General features: G+C 47.2%; 1 protein-coding gene across 1 annotated transcript in view; it reads left to right on the top strand.

The window, feature by feature from the left end:
* LOC115082242 (obscurin-like protein 1) overlaps window positions 1-18,690 on the top strand; it is a 65,417-nt gene extending 46,727 nt beyond the window's left edge. Inside the window, exons 9-11 of the mRNA XM_029586490.1 lie at window positions 5,083-5,355; window positions 8,537-8,809; window positions 15,681-18,690. Of these exons, the coding sequence (XP_029442350.1) occupies window positions 5,083-5,355; window positions 8,537-8,809; window positions 15,681-16,012 (878 nt within the window). The 3' untranslated portion in view covers window positions 16,013-18,690. The remainder of the gene's footprint in view (window positions 1-5,082; window positions 5,356-8,536; window positions 8,810-15,680) is intronic.
* Window positions 18,691-19,878: the final 1,188 nt, after the last annotated feature.

Below are 19,878 nucleotides of genomic sequence, written 5' to 3'. Positions count from 1 at the left end.
AAACTGAGAATATCTTAATGCCCTTGCATAGATCCATGGTGCGATCACACTTTGAGTAGTGTGTGCAGTTCTGATCACCCCATCTCAAAGAAGACATAGAAAAGGTACAGAGAAGGGCAACAAAATGAAAAAGGTGATGGAAATGCTCTCTTATAGAGAAAGGGTACGCTGATTAACTTGTAAAAAGATGACTGAGAGGGAATATGATTGAGATTTATGAAATCATGAGTGGGGTGGAATGGATAGATAGCGAATGGTTATTTACACTTTCGGATAATAGAAGGACTAGGGGGCAGTCCATGAAGTTAGCATGGGGCACATTTAAGACTAATCGGAGAAAATTCCTTTTCACTCAACGCACAATAAAGCTCTGGAATTTGTTGCCAGAGGATGTGGTCAGTGCAGTAAGTATAGCTGGGTTTAAAAAAGGATTGGATAAGTTCTTGGAGGAGAAGTCCATTACCTGCTATTAAGTTCACTTAGAGAATAGCCACTGCCATTAGCAATGGTTACATGGAATAGACTTAGGGGTGGATTTTCAGAGCCCTGCTCGCGTAAATCCGCCCAAAACCGGGCGGATTTACGCGAGTAGGGCCCTGCGCGCCGGTAGGCCTATTTTACATAGGCCTACCGGCGCGCGCAGACCCCGGGACTCGCGTACGTCCCGGGGTTTTCGGAGGGGGGCGTGTCGGGGGCGGGCCCGGTCGTCGCGGCGTTTCGGGGGCGTGTCGGCAGCGTTTTGGGGGCGGGTACGGGGGCGTGGCTACGGCCCGGGGCGGTCCGGGGGCGTGGCCGCGCCCTCCGTACCCGCCCCCAGGTCGCGGCCCGGCGCGCAGCAGGCCCGCTGGCGCGCGGGGATTTACGTCTCCCTCCGGGAGGCGTAAATCCCCCGACAAAGGTAAGGGGGGGGGTTTAGACAGGGCCGGGTGGGTGGGTTAGGTAGGGGAAGGGAGGGTAAGGTGAGGGGAGGGCAAAGGAAAGTTCCCTCCGAGGCCGCTCCGATTTCGGAGCGGCCTTGGAGGGAACGGGGGGAGGCAGCGCGGCTCGGCGCACGCAGGCTATACAAAATCCATAGCCTTGCGCGCGCCGATCCAGGATTTTAGTGGATACGCGCGGCTCCGCGCATATCCACTAAAATCCAGCGTACTTTTGCTTGAGTCTGATGCGCAAGCAAAAGTAGGCTGATCGCGCTTCTTTTAAAATCTACCCCTTAGTGTTTGGGTACTTGCCAGGTTCTTATGGCCTGGTTTGGCCTCTGTTGGAAACAGGATGCTGGGCTTGATGGACCCGTGGCATCTTATGTTCTTAAACACTGGGACTAGGGAACGCTTCATGAAACTGGCAACTGGCACTTTTAAAAAAAATATGGTAGGAAGTATTTTTTCACTTGATGCACAACCAATGATTTATAGTGGGCTCTGGCAGAAGAAGCCTGTGACTCTGAGACCCCCAGATTCCCCATCTCGGAAGCCTCCTGAGTATCCATCCCCAGTCCCTCAGAGACGTCAGACATGCGGGATTCAGTGGCCTCTGCCAGAATAGCTCTCCCTGCTGTTAGCCTTACGTAATGCCTTTTCTGCACTGATACTAAGTTACGTCTGAAAGGGAAATGGTCACCCATCAACAGGATCAAATGTGGTAACAGAAAGCAGCTTCTGCTGGGAGACGCAAGCAATTTGGGAACTCGTTCTGATGGGAACACAACAGGATCCTCAGCTAATAGAAATGCAAACCAGGTAGCGGACACGATTATCAAAGCAAGAAATATTATCATCCATCTGAGGACCAATGACCGCGCTGGAAACAGTGTCCGTAAATTGCAGGAAGATTTCCAAAATCTAGGGGAGAGGATTCGACACATGGCAAGGGCTAGGTTCCTTTTCAAACTATTAGCTGTTCATGGAAAAGGAAAGGAAAGGCCATGGCATCAGATAATGTCGATGTCTGACTCATTACCTGGTGCTTTGGAGACACTGAGGGCTGGGGCCAGATATTATGTGGTAGGGACGGCCTCCATTTCTCTGTGGATGCTAAGGGAAAAATTCAGATCCAAGCATTTAAACTAGGGAGCGGGGTGGCAGGAGGTGGCCAACGAATCTGGCAGGTCACACCCAAGCAAAACAGGAAGAGGGAAGAGACAATAACAAAATGAATCAGTTCAAACAAGCAGAACAGGTGACTAGGAAGCGATGACTACCAATGCTCGTAGTCAGGACTATACAATCCCGGACCTGCAGGCCCCAGTGCTGGAGGAGGACGTGGACTTTGCTGCTCTTACATAAACGTGGTTCACTCAGTCTCATAAGAGGGATACGGCCATCCCGGGCTATAACTTGTTAAAGAAAGACAGAAAAAGGGGAGGAGGAGTTCTTTGTCAAAAATAATATCCAGGCACCTGAATTGCAAAGGACGTGGGGTAGAGAAGAAGCATTAAGGGCCGTCCTAAAAAAAGAAGATGATGAGGTGCATATTCATAAGAACATAAGAAATTACAATGCTGGGTCAGACCAAGGGTCCATCAAGCCCAGCATCCTGTTTCCAACAGTGGCCAAACCAGGCCATAAGAACCTGGCAATTACCCAAACACTAAGAAGATCCCATGCTACTGATGCAATTAATAGCATTGGCTATTCCCTAAGGGGCGGATTTTAAAAGGAGCGCGAATAGCCTACTTTTGTTTGCGCTCCAGGCGCAAACAAAAGTATGCTGGATTTTAGCAGATACGCGCGGAGCCGCGCATATCTACTAAAAACCTGGATCGGCGCACACAAGGCTATGGATTTTGTATAGCCGGCGCGCGCCGAGCCGCACAGCCTACCCCCATTCCCTCCAAGGCCGCTCCGAAATCAGAGCGGCCTTGGAGGGAATCCTCTAACGCCCTCCCCTCACCTTCCCCTCCCTTCCTCTACCTAACCCACCCGCCCGGCCCTGTCTACACCTCCCCCTTACCTTTCTCCGGGGATTTACGCCTCCCTCCGGGAGGCGTAAATCCCCGCGCGCGAGCGGGCCTCCTGCGCGCCGGGCCGCGACCTGGGGGCGGGTACGGAGGGCGTGGCCATGCCCCCGGACCACCCCGGGCCGTGGCCACGCCCCCGTACCCGCCCCCAAAACGCTGCCGACACGCCCCCGAAACGCCGCGACGACCGGGCCCCCCCCCGACACGCCCCCCTCGGAGAACCCCGGGACTTACGCGAGTCCCGGGGCTCTGAGCGCGCCGGTAGGCCTATGTAAAATAGGCTTCCCGGCGCGCAGGGCCCTGCTCGCCTAAATCCGCCCGGTTTTGGGCGGATTTAGGCGAGCAGGGCTCTTAAAATCCGCCCCTAAGTAAATTTGATTAATAGCCATTAATGGACTTCTCCTCCAAGAACTTATCCAAACCTTTTTTGAACCCAGCTACACTAACTGCACTAACCACATCCTCTGGCAACAAATTCCAGAGTTTAATTGTGCGTTGAGTAAAAAAGAACTTTCTCCGATTAGTTTTAAATGTGCCCCATGCTAACTTCATGGAATGCCCCCTAGTCCTTCTATTATTCGAAAGTGTAAATAACTGAGTTACATCTACTCGTTCAAGACCTCTCATGATCTTAAAGACCTCTATCATATCCCCCCTCAGCCGTCTCTTCTCCAAGCTGAAAACTCCTAACCTCTTTAGTCTTTCCTCATAGGGGAGTTGTTCCATTCCCCTTATCATTTTGGTTGCCCTTCTCTGTACCTTCTCCATCACAATTATATCTTTTTAGAGATGCAGCGACCAGAATTGTACACAGTATTCAAGCTGCGGTCTCACCATGGAGCGATACAGAGGCATTATGACATTTTCCGTTTTATTCACCATTCCCTTTCTAATAATTCCCAATATTCTGTTTGCTTTTTTGACTGCTGCAGCACACTGAGCTGACGATTTCAATGTGTTATCCACTATGACGCCTAGATCTCTTTCTTGGGTTGTAGCACCTAATATGGAACCCAACATTGTGTAATTATAGCATGGGTTATTTTTCCCTATATGCATCACCTTGCACTTGTCCACATTAAATTTCATCTGCCATTTTGATGCCCAATTTTCCAGTCTCACAAGGTCTTCCTGCAATTTATCACAATCTGCTTGTGATTTAACTACACTGTGAAGTTATCCCCAAATCTTATGATATCAATAAAAATTTTAGCTATTAACATTTTTTACAGGGTTGATGAGCTTTCTTCAAATTTCAGACAGTGCTGCTTGACCTGCCTTGCTAAAGGACTTGGCCGTAGAAGCAGTCCTGTGCTTTTCCCCTTATGTCTGTGTATCAGAGAACATCACTCTGGTACAGCAGGAAGTGATCCTGTAGCAAGGACCTGCTCTCCAGGTGATGTATTGTCCTCTCACACTGAGGACAAGTCTCCCAGGGCTACTGCCGATTTTGGGCAGCCGGCGCGCACCGAGCCGCGCAGCCTGCCTCCGTTCCCTCCGAGGCCGCTCCGAAATCGGAGTGGCCTCGGAGATAACTCTCTTTCGCCCTCCCCTCACCTTCCCCTCCCTTCCCCTACCTAACTCACCCCCCCCCCCGGCCCTATCTAAACCCCCCCCTACCTTTGTCCACAGATTTATGCCTCCCAGAGGGAGACGTAAATCCACGCGCGCCAGTGGGCCGCTGGCGCGCCGAGACGCAACCCGGTGGCGGTTCCGGAGGGCATGGCCACGCCCCCGGACCGCCCTGGGCCGAAACCATGCCCCCGGGCCCGCCTCCGAAACGCCGCATCCCGCCCCCAAAACGCCGCGTCGATCGGCCCCGCCCCCGACATGCCCCCGACAAAAAACCCCGGGACTTATGCGAGTCCCGGGGCTCTGCGCGCGCCGGCAGCCCTATGGAAAATAGGCGCGCCGGCGCGCAAGGCCCTGCTCGCGTAAATCCGGGCGGATTTACGTGAGCAGGGCTTTTAAAATCTGCCCCTGAGAGAATAGCCACTGCCATTAGCAATGGTTACATGGAATAGACTTAGTTTTTGGGTACTTGCCAGGTTCTTATGTTCTTATATTCTAAGGTACTCCCTTCCAGTTTCACTTTGCCTCTCCTGTTTGTGTTTTTGGATTTGCAGATCCGCCCGTGAGAATTGTGAATACCAATGATGATGCTGTCCATGAGTACCTGACGGAGGAGCCTGTGGTGTTGAGCTGTGAGCTGTCACGAGGCAGTGCCCTGGTGCACTGGTACAAGGATGGTGTGGAGGTGGAGCTGAATGAAGGCCTGAGAGTGGAGAGTGAAGGGGTCCATCATAGGCTGGTTATTCCCGCAGCGAGGACGCAGGACTCGGGAGAGTTTGTCTGTGACACTGGAGATGATTCTGTCTTCTACGCAGTGAAAGTGGCAGGTCAGTGTGAGTGTGACAGCTTCAATGTCACTCCGGCTTGCACAGGAAATCAGGACTCAGTTTAGAAAATCACAGTCTTGGTTCAGTTGATTAATATTTTTCGTTTTACTGTAATGTTGGACTTCTGTGGTGTCAGAACATCTAAAGTTTAAATTCTGCTCAACAAACAACAAAACTTCCTCAAATTCCTAGCGCTGGGAAAGGACGGTTAATAATCCAAATTATCAAACTGAAGAACTACCTTTGACATTCGCTCTCCCTCTCTTTCTGTAAGTCAATTACAGGCAGTGAAAATGACTTCCCTCTGTCAGCATCAATCACAGTTACAGTCACTGAAAGTGACTTCCCTCTGTCAGCATCAATCACAGTTACAGGCAGTGAAAGTGACTTCCCTCTGTCAGCATCAGTCATAGTTACAGGCAGTGAAAGTGACTTCCCTCTGTCAGCATCAATCACAGTTACAGGCAGTGAAAGTGACTTCCCTCTGTCAGCATCAATCACAGATACAGGCAGTGAAAGTGACTTCCCTCTGTCAGCATCAATCACAGTTACAGGCAGTGGAAGTGACTTCCCTCTGTCAGCATCAATCACAGTTACAGGCAGTGAAAGTGACTTCCCTCTGTCAGCATCAATCACAGTTACAGGCAGTGAAAGTGACTTCCCTCTTTCACCATCAATCACAGATACAGGCAGTGAAAGTGACTTCCCTCTGTCAGCATCAATCACAGTTACAGGCAGTGAAAGTGACTTCCCTCTGTCAGCATCAATCACAGTTCAGGCAGTGAAAGTGACTTCCCTCTGTCAGCATCAATCACAGTTACAGGCAGTGAAAGTGACTTCCCTCTGTCAGCATCAATCACAGTTACTGGCAGTGGAAGTGACTTCCCTCTGCCAGCATCAATCACAGATTCAGGCAGTGAAAGGGACTTCCCTCTGTCAGCATCAATCACAGATTCAGGCAGTGAAAGTTACTTCCCTCTGAATATGAATAGCCTGATTATGAATAGAGGTGCAGGGCAGTGCCAGTCTGGTTCTCAGTGGTAACTCTGGGCAGTGCCATCCTGATTATGAATAGAGGTGGAGGGCTGTGCCAGTCTGGTTCTCACTGGTGACTCTGGGCAGTGCCAGCCTGATTATGAATAGAGGTGCAGTGCTGTGTCAGACTGGTTCTCACTGGTGACTCTGGGCAGTGCCATCCTGATTATGAATAGAGGTGCAGGGCTGTGCCAGTCTGGTTCTCACTGGTGACTCTGGGCAGTGACAGCCTGATTATGAATAGAGCTGCAGTGCTGTGCCAGACTGGTTCTCACTGGTGACTATGGGCAGTGACAGCCTGATTATGAATAGAGCTGCAGTGCTGTGCCAGTCTGGTTCTCACTGGTGACTCTGGGCAGTGCTATCCAGGTTATGAATAGAGGTGCAGGGCTGTGCCAGACTGGTTCTCACTGGTGACTCTGGGCAGTGCCAGCCTGATTATGAATAGAGGTGCAGGGCTGTGCCAGTCTGGTTCTCACTGGTGATTCTGGGCAGTGCCAGCCTGATTATGAATAGAGGTGCAGTGCTGTGTCAGACTGGTTCTCACTGGTGACTCTGGGCAGTGCCATCCTGATTATGAATAGAGGTGCAGGGCTGTGCCAGACTGGTTCTCACTGGTGACTCTGGGCAGTGCCAGCCTGATTATGAATAGAGATGCAGTGCTGTGCCAGTCTGGTTCTCACTGGTGACTCTGGTCAGTGCTATCCAGGTTATGAATAGAGGTGCAGGGCTGTGTCAGACTGGTTCTCACTGGTGACTCTGGGCAGTGCCAGCCTGATTATGAATAGAGATGCAGTGCTGTGTCAGACTGGTTCTCACTGGTGACTCTGGGCAGTGCCAGCCTGATTATGAATAGAGATGCAGTGCTGTGCCAGTCTGGTTCTCACTGGTGACTCTGGTCAGTGCTATCCAGGTTATGAATAGAGGTGCAGGGCTGTGCCAGACTGGTTCTCACTGGTGACTCTGGGCAGTGCCAGCCTGATTATGAATAGAGGTGCAGGGCTGTGCCATACTGGTTCTGACTGGTGACTCTGGGCAGTGCCATCCTGATTATGAATAGAGGTGCAGGGCTGTGCCAGACTGGTTCTCACTGGTGACTCTGGGCAGTGCCAGCCTGATTATGAATAGAGGTGCAGGGCTGTGCCATACTGGTTCTGACTGGTGACTCTGGGCAGTGCCAGCCTGATTATGAATAGAGGTGCAGGGCAGTGCCAGTCTGGTTCTCACTGGTAACTCTGGGCAGTGCCAGCCTGATTATGAATAGAGGTGCAGGGTAGTGCCAGACTGGTTCTCACTGGTGAGTCTGGGTAGTGCCAGCCTGATTAGGAATAGAGGTGCAGGGCTGTGCCAGACTGGTTCTCACTGGTGACTCTGGGCAGTGCCAGCCTGATTATGAATAGAGGTGCAGGGCATTGCCAGTCTGGTTCTCACTGGTGACTCTGGGCAGTGCCAGCCTGATTATGAATAGAGGTGCAAGGCAGTGCCAGTCTGGTCCTCACTGGTGACTCTGGGCAGTGCCAGCCTGATTATGAATAGAGGTGCAGGGCAGTGCCAGACTGGTTCTCACTGGTGACTCTGGGCAGTGCCAGTCTGATTATGAATAGAGGTGCAGGGCAGTGCCAGACTGGTTCTCACTGGTGACTCTGGGCAGTGCCAGCCTGATTATGAATAGAGGTGCAGGGCACTGCCAGACTGGGTCTCACTGGTGACTCTGGGCAGTGCCAGCCTGATTATGAATAGAGGTGCAGGGCTGTGCCAGACTGGTTCTCACTGGTGACTCTGGGCAGTGCCAGCCTGATTATGAATAGAGGTGCAGGGCAGTGCCAGTCTGGTCCTCACTGGTGACTCTGGGCAGTGCAGCCTGATTATGAATAGAGGTGCAGGGCAGTGCCAGTCTGGTTCTCACTGGTGACTCTGGGCAGTGCCAGCCTGATTATGAATAGAGGTGCAGGGCTGTGCCAGACTGGTTCTCACTGGTGACTCTGGGCAGTGCCAGCCTGATTATGAATAGAGGTGCAGGGCAGTGCCAGACTGGTCCTCACTGGTGACTCTGGGCAGTGCCAGCCTGATTATGGCTGTTGGCATGGAACAGGTATTCCCTTCCAGTTTCACTCTGCCTCTCCTGTTTGTGTTTTTGGATTTGCAGATCCGCCCGTGAGAATTGTGAATACCAATGATGATGCTGTCCATGAGTACCTGACGGGGGAGCCTGTGGTACTGAGCTGTGAGCTGTCACGAGGCAGTGCCCTGGTGCACTGGTACAAGGATGGTGTGGAGGTGGAGCTGAATGAAGGCCTGAGAGTGGAGAGTGAAGGAGTCCATCATAGGCTGGTTATTCCCGCAGCGAGGACGCAGGACTCGGGAGAGTTTGTCTGTGACACTGGACGTGATTCTGTCTTCTATGCAGTGAAAGTGGCAGGTCAGTGACAGATCTGGGAGATTCAATGTCTCATGAATGCTTTTGAATACCCTTGAGATGAATTCCATTTGTGCAGTTTATTTTATTTTTATCAGTCCAATAAATTAGAAGTAAATGACACATTTAGTACTTCCGCCTGGTGGTATCAGGGCAGTCAGTCTCCACGCTTGGAGGATTCCTGGAGTTGGGAGCTGCTGCTCTGGGCATTAGAGGTATAATGTCACGCGTGCCACGATTGCTTCAGGAGAATGTGATTTATTGTGTTTGATGATTGACTTTGTATGTGGTGCTTGAAAAGACATCTTGATGGGTCCTGATATATACTAGGAGGTCATTTTTATCTATTCTAAGAATGTCTATGATCATCCGCTAAACCTTAGTTAGTAAACAGCCAAATTTTGAGCTGTGCAAAGTTGTGGCTGAAATTTCCCTAAATTCAGGGAGTCAAAAGCCGACCTGTCATTTGATCGTCTTGACTTAGGCAGCCAATGTTAGCCAATTTGCATTGAAAAATCAGTGCTTTCCCCCGCGCAGCAACGCCTTTGGCACCTCCCACAGTCAGAATGGCACTCAGTGAGGAGGGGGTGGGATTTTTAAACACAGGGCTGACTTGCCAGCCCCCTTTGAATCTGTGCTCCATGCTGTAAACGTTTGGTAAGGTGCCGAACTCTAAATTCCGCATGTACTTGTGTAGCCAGTCTAGGGATGTGAATCGTGTCCTCGATCGTCTTAACGATCGATTTCGGCTGGGAGGGGGAGGGAATCGTATTGTTGCCGTTTGGGGGGGTAAAATATCGTGAAAAATCGTGAAAAATCGTTAAAAAATCGAAAAATCGAAAAACCGGCACATTAAAACCCCCTAAAACCCACCCCCAACCCTTTAAATTAAATCCCCCACCCCCAAATAACTTAAATAACCTGCGGGTCCAGCGGCGGTCCGGAACGGCAGCGGTCCGGAACGGGCTCCTGCTCCTGCATCTTGTCGTCTTCGGCCGGCGCCATTTTCCAAAATGGCGCCGAAAAATGGCGGCGGCCATAGACGAAAAAGATTGGACGGCAGGAGGTCCTTCCGGACCCCCGCTGGACTTTTGGCAAGTCTCGTGGGGGTCAGGAGGCCCCCCACAAGCTGGCCAAAAGTTCCTGGAGGTCCAGCGGGGGTCAGGGAGCGATTTCCCGCCGCGAATCGTTTTCGTACGGAAAATGGCGCCGGCCATACGCGTATGGCCGGCGCCATTTTCCGTACGGAAAATGGCGCCGGCAGGAGATCGACTGCAGGAGGTCGTTCAGCGAGGCGCCGGAACCCTCGCTGAACGACCTCCTGCAGTCGATCTCCTGCCGGCGCCATTTTCCGTACGGAAAATGGCGCCGGCCATACGCGTATGGCCGGCGCCATTTTCCGTACGAAAACGATTCGCGGCGGGAAATCGCTCCCTGACCCCCGCTGGACCTCCAGGAACTTTTGGCCAGCTTGTGGGGGGCCTCCTGACCCCCACGAGACTTGCCAAAAGTCCAGCGGGGGTCCGGAAGGACCTCCTGCCGTCCAATCTTTTTCGTCTATGGCCGCCGCCATTTTTCGGCGCCATTTTGGAAAATGGCGCCGGCCGAAGACGACAAGATGCAGGAGCAGGAGCCCGTTCCGGACCGCTGCCGTTCCGGACCGCCGCTGGACCCGCAGGTTATTTAAGTTATTTGGGGGGGGTTCGGGAGGGTGGGGGATTTAATTTAAAGGGTCGGGGGTGGGTTTTAGGGGGTTTTAGTGTGCCGGCTCACGATTCTAACGATTTATAACGATAAATCGTTAGAATCTGTATTGTATTGTGTTCCATAACGGTTTAAGACGATATTAAAATTATCGGACGATAATTTTAATCGTCCTAAAACGATTCACATCCCTAGTAGCCACAGCGGCATTCACGGAGCGGGATGCCAGTGGCCAGTAGTTGGTGTTCCACCTTCACGGAGCGGAAGGATGGAGGGCTGCTATCTCCAAAAAAAAAAACAAAACAAAACAAAACAAAAAATAAAAACAGGGGTGGGTAAGAGTACGGGGCAGGGGTGTGGCCTGCTTGTTACAGAGCTCGCTACCCCTAATTGAGCTGGATGTCACTTGGATGCAGATACGGCGCTGCTCTCTAAATTGGGTGGAGGGGAATTAGGGCTGGAGGGTACTGGAAGCCAATAGTAACAGGTGGGAGAGAGAAAAAGGGGGAAAAAAATGGATAAAGTGCGTAACTTGCTGGGCAGACTTGATGGGCCGTTTGGTCTTCTTCTGCCGTCATTTCTATGTTTCTATGTTTCTTGCCTTTAGCCTTTCAGGTGTTGGGTGTTAAGATGCCCCAAAGTGACCCGGATTTAGAATGGGCGGATCCCGTCCTGGATGGGGTGAGAGGTCACCCGGTTTTCTTCCCTTACCATAAGTCGGTTAGGAAGTTTGTGGAAGCAGACTGGGGGACGCCTGATGCTTCGCTGAAGGTGGGTAGGACCTTGGGGAAGCTCTATCCACTTCCAGAGGAGGACTTGGAGTGTTTTGTCCTTCCTAGGGTTGATGTGGTGTTGTCCGCAGTTACTAAGAGGATCACTATTCCCGTTGTGGGTTCTGTTTCATTGAAAGATATGCAAGACCGCAAGCTGGAAGTTAACCTCAAGCAGATTTTTGAGGTCTCTGCACTGGGTTTTGCGTGCTGCGATTTGCTCAAGCTGTATGCAGTGGGCTTGTCTCCATTGGGTGCAGCAGCTGCAGGACCTCTTCCCGAAGTCGGGAGAGCAAGCAGACAGTGCAGAGCGAATAGAGGTGGCAGTTGCATTTGGAGCAGGTGCCCTCTATGATTTGGTGCAAACATCCTCCAGAGCTATGGCTTCAGCTGTCGTGGCCAGAAGATTGCTGTGGTTGTGTAATTGGTCAGTGGACGTCTCCTCCAAGATGCAGTTAGACTCTTTGCCGTTCAAGGGTCGTCTGTTGTTTGGGGAAGACCTCAAGCAGCTGATTCAGTCGCTCGGGGAGAATAAGCCGCTACGGTTACCCGAGGACAGGCCTAAGGCAAAAAGGTTTTTTCAGACCCATTCTCGTTTCCGTTCTGATAGGAGATCCAGGCCAGTGTGGGCTGCCTCTGGCCCTCAGAGGTCATTTTCCCCTAGGGGGGCATGCTTGGGCCATTTCGGGGTGCTCCAGGAGGATCTGCGGCCAGTGGCAAGTCCTCACATTGAGGTGAGGTGAGGCCGGCCCACTCAGTCGTTCATATTATAGGATGTCGCTTGACTCAGGAGTGAGCCAAGATCGCACAGGATCAGTGGGTTCTCAGTATAATAAGAGACGGCTACGTGTTAGAATTTGCTCAGCCCATTCGCGATCTTTTTCTAATTTCTCCTTGCGGGCCGGTGAGCAAATAGGTGGTGGTACGAGAGACCTTAGTGTGCCTCCAGGACTTAGGGGCAGTCATTCAGGTGCCCTTGGCGGAGCTTCAAAGGTGACACTACTCCATTCATTTTGTAGTCCCAAAGAAGGAGGGCACATTTTGGCCCATCCTCGATTTGAAGAAGGTGAATACCGCCCTCAAAGTCCTCCGCTTCCGGATGGAGACCTTGCATTCTGTGATAGCGGCGGTTCACAAGGGGGAGTTCCTAGTTTCCGTGGATCTCACGGAGGCCTATCTGCACATTCCGATTCACTCAGAGTGCCAACATTTTCTTCGATTCATGATCATGGGCCAACATTTTCAATTTCGGGCCCTTCCTTTCAGTCTGGCCACAGCCCCATGCGCCTTCACCAAAGTGATGATGGTGGTAGCGGCAGCACTTCGGAAGGAAGGTCTCCTGGTACATCCTTATCTAGATGACTGGCTTATCACAGCAAAGTTGGAAGATCTCTGTCAGTTGATACGCAGAGTTTGCAATGTTCTTCACTCTCTTGGCTGGGTTGTGAACGTGGCCAACAGTAATTTGACCCCGACGCAGTCCCTGAACTACCTGGGCGTGAGGTTCAACACTCAGTTAGGCAAATTGTATCTGTCGGAAGAAAGAGTGCTAACTCTTCAGAAGCACGTTCACCGGTTGTTGCGGTTGTGAGTTCCCAGAGTATGGGATTATTTACAAGTTCTGGGTTCCATGACTTCAACCTTGGAATTGGTTCCCTGGGAATTTTTCCAAAAGAGGCCATTGCAGGGGGCGCTTCTGGCGCATTGGAAGCCAATCTTGGAGGAGTTTCACTTGCTGCTGCCTCTAGAGGGGGTAGCCAGGGAGAGTCTATCTTGGTGGCTTCAGTCTCCCAATCTTCTCTGCAGGATGGACCTCGAGGTCCCAGACTGGGTGGTAATGATGACCGATGCAAGCCTTTCCAGCTGGGGGGTGGTTTGTCAATTTATTTATTTTTATTTATTTAGTGATTTTTTATATACCGCGGCACGTTAAAAACATCACCTCGGTTTACAATAAACAATAATTCAGCAACAGGCTTTACAGAGAAATTGAAATAACATAGACATGATATATATCAAAAAATACCAACAAGATCAAAGCAAATACAATAAACAATGGTAATCATGATCCTTAGTTAATGGCAAGACTAATAATAAATGGAATGCCATTCCGTCCAAGGTATCTGGTCTACGAAAGAGTCTGCATGGTCTATCAACCGGTTGGAGACCAGGGCCATGCGGCTTGCCTTGAGGGAGCTCTTACCATTGGTGAAAGGTCGCTCAGTTTGAATCCTGTCAGACAATGCGACGGCAGTGGCGTATATCAATCAGCAGGGTGGAACCAAGAGTCAGGTGATAGCTCAGGAGGCACAAATCTTGATTCATTGGGTGGAGGCCCACTGCTTGGGAACGATGAGTGCATGAGGCCAGTCGGAGGCTGAGGGCAGGAACAAGACGAGACATGGAACTCAGGACTTTGAAGACTCAGACGAGGATACGTGGAACTTGGAAGACTCAGATGAGGTTTCAGGATACTTGGAAGTCTCGGACAAGGACTCAAGGAACTTGGAAGACTCAGACGAGGATACGTGGAACTTGGAAGACTCAGATGAGGTTTCAGGATACTTGGAAGACTCGGACAAGGACTCAAGGAACTTGGAAGACTCGGACGAGGTTTCAGGACACTTGGAAGACTCAGGCGAGGATTCAGGGCTCAGTTACACCCTTCCTATTCATTTTTATCTCCTTAGTCAAAAAATTTCATGTCCAGATTTTGTCCCTCTACTTAGCTCCTGTTGCCTTCACTACGGTTCACTTACCTAATCCTCACCCCACTAGCCGTTTATTATATTGTACAGTGACACCCTTATATGCCCCTCTGTCCATGATTTCAGTTTGGTGCAATACCTTAGCGTCAACCACTAGTTTGCTGTTTCTTAGTTCAAGACCTAAGCCTCTGCGATCACGGATGTATTATATTTACTCTCTCTGGGACACTGTTTTCTGTACAAATGTTAAATGTTATTCTGCTTGTTTGTTGGTTAATAAGATATTTTATTATTAGTTCTTTGTAATTGTTCACATTTGAAGCTCTGTTAATGTTCTATGTAATTGCTTCCATTTACCGAAGCACTGTTTCTGTTCAATGTAAACCGAACTGATTTGTAAACCATTACAAGAATTTCGGTATATAAAACTGTTAAATAATAATAATAAATAGTTACTAGTACAGGGTGAGTACTGCATAGATTGCAAACTGGCTAAAAGACAGGAAACAGAGAGTAGGATTAAATGGTCAATTTTCTCAGTGGAAGGGAGTGGGCAGTGGAGTGCCTCAGGACATCACCACCTATCCCATGACTTTTTACTTTTCCTAGAAGCCTCTCATGAGGAACTTTGTCAAACGCCTTCTGAAAATCCAAGTATACTACATCTACCGGTTCACCTTTATACACATGTTTATTAATTCCTTCAAAAAAGTGAAGCAGATTTGTGAGGTAAGACTTGCCCTGGGTAAAGCCATGCTGACTTTGTTCCATTAAACCATGTCTTTCTATATGTTCTGTGATTTTGATGTTTAGAACACTTTCCATTATTTTTCCTGGCACTGAAGTCAGGCTAACCGGTCTGTAGTTTCCCGGATCGCCCCTGGTGCCCTTTTTAAATATTGGGGTTACATTTGCTATCCTCCAGTCTTCAGGTACAATGGATGATTTTAATGATAGGTTACAAATTTTTACTAATAGGTCTGAAATTTCATTTTTTAATTCCTTCAGAAACCTGAGGTGTATACCATCCGGTCCAGGTGATTTACTACTCTTCAGTTTGTCAGTCAGGCCTAGCATATCTTCTAGGTTTACCGTGATTGGCTTCAGTTCTGCTGTGTTAATAACTCTCAGGATCTTTCTGTCTGTATCAAACTCTGAGATGTTAATAACTCTCAGGATCTTTCTCTCTCTGTATTAGACACTGTGGTGTTAATAAATCTCAGGATCTTTCTATCTGTATCAAATGCTGAGATATTAGTAACTCTCAGGATCTTTCTATCTGTGTCAGACTCTGCGGGTGTTAATAACTTTCAGTATCTTTCTCTCTGTATCAGATCGTGTGGTATTAATAACTCTTGAGATCTTTCTCTTTCTATCAGACCCTGCAGTGTTAATAACTCTCAGGATATCTCCCTGTCTGTCAGACCCTGTCATGTTAATAACTCTCACGATCTTTTTCTCTGTATCAGACCCTGCAATATTAATAACTCTCAGGATCTTTCTGTCTGTATCAGACTGTGCAGGGTTAATAACTCTCAGGATCTTTCTCTCTGATTCAGACACTGCAGTGTTAATAACTCTCAGAATATTTCTCTGTCTATCAGGACCTGTTGTATTAATAACTCTTGAGATCTTTCTCTCAGTATGAGAATCTGTAGTGTTAATAACTCTCAGGATATTTTTTCTTTGCAGATCCTGCAGTGAGAATTGTTTACCCCACGGGTGACAATGGAAAATTGGAGTTTCAGGCATTTGATCGAATTGAACTGCTATGTGAGCTTTCTCGCCCATGTACTGAGGTTCGCTGGTTTAAGGACGGTCTGGAGGTTGATGAATCAGAGAACCTGACCCTGGCGTCTGAAGGTGCTCACCACCGTCTTACGATCCTGAGTGCCTCTGTGGAAGATTCTGGAGACTACCTCTGTGATGCCAGAGATGATTCTTTCTCATTTGATGTCAAGGTGACAGGTGAGGGGTCAGGTGAGATAGGAGAGAATGTCCTTTTAGGATTGGGAACTTGTTAAGGGACAGGACACAAAGAGATTGATTAAATGGTCCAGGAATCTTTACTGAGATTTAGGGGTGTATTACATATTCATGTAACCCCTTTACATAAACTTAAAATGTAAGTGGTTTCTGTTGCCTGTTTTGGGGAACAGCACCAGTGTCTGGATGGGTTCATTAAAAATGATGGTGAAACAGATGATGCAGTGGACCTGGCACAGGTGCCAGGCAAAATTCACTAAGCTGGAAAGGGAAACCCAGTGACATCGGGGACCGCTTCTGACTGTTCTCCACCTTCCATCTATAGAGGTTATCGCCTCTGTAGGAGCCACGCCTAGGGTAAGGAGGGTCTCACGCACACAGCTATCATCAACAAAGCAAACATTTATTCTGGACTTTCCAGCATTCAGAGCTATTAAAAGACTTTGATCTGATCAGGGCTCCCAAATGTCTACAGCAAGACTGCAACAAGTCACAAACTACACATAAAACATTACCAAAATGTCTTCTTTTCCTTATATAGGGAACTATAATAAATACTGCCCAATAAGCTACATTCTTCTCCGTGATCACATCAACTTTAGTTACATTATTACTCACTTTTTGTGACAGAATATGACTCTTCTCACCAGCAAGTAAAGTGAATCCTTCCCAGACAGCCTCCAGAATTCTCCTGAAGCCATTTACCAGAAATTCACAGGTTTCCCAAGTGTACACCCCCTCTGCAACTCTGCCACGCATGGTGGGATCTCAGATGATTCCTCAGGCTTCAGGACCAGGGTCTTATTCTTTAGTCATTTCTCCTGAGGGAGAAACACTACTCCTGCCTTGGGCCTCTTCTTCTTGAGTCTTCTGGTGGGTCCCTCTCCAAACTTTCACCAGCAGCTTGTATAGTTCTCAGAAACACTCCCTTTAGTGGAAACCTCTCCCATAGGAGTGAATTTTCTAAGGGGTTTCATACATAAATAGAGCATATAGCTCCCACTGCACAGTTTACATGATACTAGCATTAATCTCTGGGCATCCACTTAAGCATGCACGTGTTTTGCCATGAGTAGGTAAATGCTAGAATTATACATATATTTTCAGTGCAAGAAAACATACTTTTCCTACCTGTTTTATAAATATAGGCAAGAATATTTTACATGTGAAATAATTGTGACACTGTATGAAAAACCTCCCAGAATTAATCAGTGGGGCAGGTATTTTATAAAGTATGCATGCATAGCATTTTCAAAATACTTATTTGCTCACGTACATGAAATCACCAGTTTTCCAATACCTCCATCAGTTCTTCCAGTCCTTCACCAGGTCATCTAGACCCTTTAATACTCAACCCTGAACCCCCACCAGTCTACCCAGACCTTCCACCCAAAATTTGCAGCTAACAGACGAGCCTGACTTCACTTGTGCAAGGGAATTAGCAGGTGTAAAAGTGTCCGGACAAGTTCAGTATTGTATAGGCATTTATCTCTTACAAAATAGTAACTACCATGTGTCACCTCAGAATGCCCATAGCCACGGCAAAATATATGAGTGAAATGGAAAATACATGCACGCACTCAACATTTATAAAATAGCATATCCGAGAGTACTTCCTACTTACGCATGTATGCGCTATTTTTATGTGCAAAACCCCTTTGAAACGTCACTGCTTAAATGAGACAAGTTTAGAACATCCAATAGATTATTATCTAATTAGATAATAATGTTGCTAAAATGAATGAATCTTTGTTGTTAGCTATTAATTCTAATAGAACCCAATTAGAAGATCAAGGGAAGAAATTAGAAAAACATCAGGAGGAAATAACAAAGATGACTAATAAGATACAACTGATGCAATCTTCAGAAAATGTTTTTATTCGGGATAGCATCACTATGCATAAGGAAATAGAGCACATACAGAATTTACAAAGATCAAAAAATTTAAGAATAATAAATTTTCCAATTACTAGACTACTCTCACCTTGGGAAATGTTCAAAAAATTTTTAAGAGAGTTTCTAATGTATTCTGAGGAAGATTTCCCTAGTATCTCGAAGATTTATTACCTAATTAAAAATCCACTTAAAGGTACAGAGGGGCAAAAAGATAATGCTGATGCCCCAGATACATTGGGTGTATCAACTTTTCTTGAAGAATCATTAGATGTTATAAATAATAGAGCTACTTTATTTATCTCATTTGTAGTTGAACAAGACAAGGAGAAATTGTTAAAAAAATTTTTTGGATATAAAGATATTATGTTTTGCGGACAAAAAGTGCAGATATTTCCGGATGTGGCCAGAGCCACTCAGGCAAGAAGAAAACACTTCTTGTCTTTGAAAGAGCGGGTAATTGCTATAGGTGCTACCTTTTTTCTTAAATTTCCGTGTTTATGTTTAATTAATTATAGGGGTAAAAAATTTGGTTTTGTAGACCCAACACACTTGGAAACTTTTCTTTTTGATAAGAGTCAGGCACCGGCTGAGGTTTTAAAGGTCAATGGTGTGTAAAAAATGAATGTATTCTCCTTCTCCTTAAGGTATGAAATGTTTCTTTTTATTTTTTCTTGAATTATCCCTCATATTATGGAATATGTTACAACTGGAATTGGTGTTAATAGTTTATATTTATATAACTTTGCTTTTGTTGTAAAACATATTTTCCTGTTCATGATGTTAATCATTGATTGAAAATTAATAAACATTTAAATAAAAAAAAAAAAAAAGAACATCCAATAGAAATTGCATTCATCAGCTTCCTGTTAGTTAACATTCACCTGGTGCTTATGCTGTGTACTGTATCAGACTATGAGATATTAATAGAAAAGACAAAAGATTGTACTGTGGCTGAATAAATAACAGAGAAAAAAGCCCCATAAGTTTACTATTAGACTGTCAGTAGGGAGAGGGGCTCATTTATAAGTCACTTGCCTCAAAACGAGTATTTTCCAGTAGGACGTTGCCATTATCTGCAGATCTTCCTGAATGAGGCATCTAAAAGCTAAGTGGAATTGTTTGCTTATTTAAAATATCTGAACTAAGAACAACCTTTGTCTATATTTATATTATTGGGTGCCTCTGAGGGGGGGGGTCATTTAATTGAGAGAAAAAAAGGCAAAATGGTGTATTGTGGCTGAATAGAAATGTTTTAAAAAAGACAATTTGAAGTGTTACAAGCCCTGCCTGCCTACCACTCCTCCCACCCACACCTAGGCTTGCCCTTCGTATATAGTTTTGTTAAGGTGCATAATTAATATCATTGGTATAAGCTCTTTTGTAAATCTTAATCATATTTAAGGTGTTCCATATCAAAACACATTATTGAAATATCTATTATTCAATGTAATAACTGTGGTGCCTTTGTCGTAAGGCAAACCCATCTGGAGGCTTGGAGCTTGCCCCATTTATTTGTAGCTCTCTTCACTAATTAAAGAGTTGACTCAACTCAAATGAGAATTAGCTACAATTATAGAGGCTGAATGGAAATTAGCAACCATCAAATAAGTTTACCCCACTTTATTACATTCAGAGAACTTGCCCCCACTTCCACAGCGCATCCAGAAACCTAGGAACTAATGATGTGCAACAGAGAGACACCTACTTCCTCAAATGATAGAAGTACAAAATGCCTTTCCTCTATTGAAAAATGAAGAAGACCCAGCAATGGAAACCACTGTAGTATCTGGAAGGAAAGAAGATATCCAATGCACAGAAAAACCCCATAACACAAACAAAAGTCATAATAGAAAGATTCTTCTGCTGGGAGACTCTGTCATTAGAGGCACTAATTTGGAATATCATTTCAAGAAGAACAAAATAATTAAAGGAAAATTAGTTTCTTACCTGATAATTTTCGTTCCTGTAGTACCAAGGATCAGTCCAGGACACCTGGGTTGTGACCCCG

Source organism: Rhinatrema bivittatum, unplaced genomic scaffold (genome assembly GCF_901001135.1).
Source record: "Rhinatrema bivittatum unplaced genomic scaffold, aRhiBiv1.1, whole genome shotgun sequence".
Taxonomy (NCBI): Eukaryota; Metazoa; Chordata; class Amphibia; order Gymnophiona; family Rhinatrematidae; genus Rhinatrema; species Rhinatrema bivittatum.
Note: the sequence above shows the minus strand (reverse complement) of the source record. Positions and strands in the feature narration are given on the sequence as shown.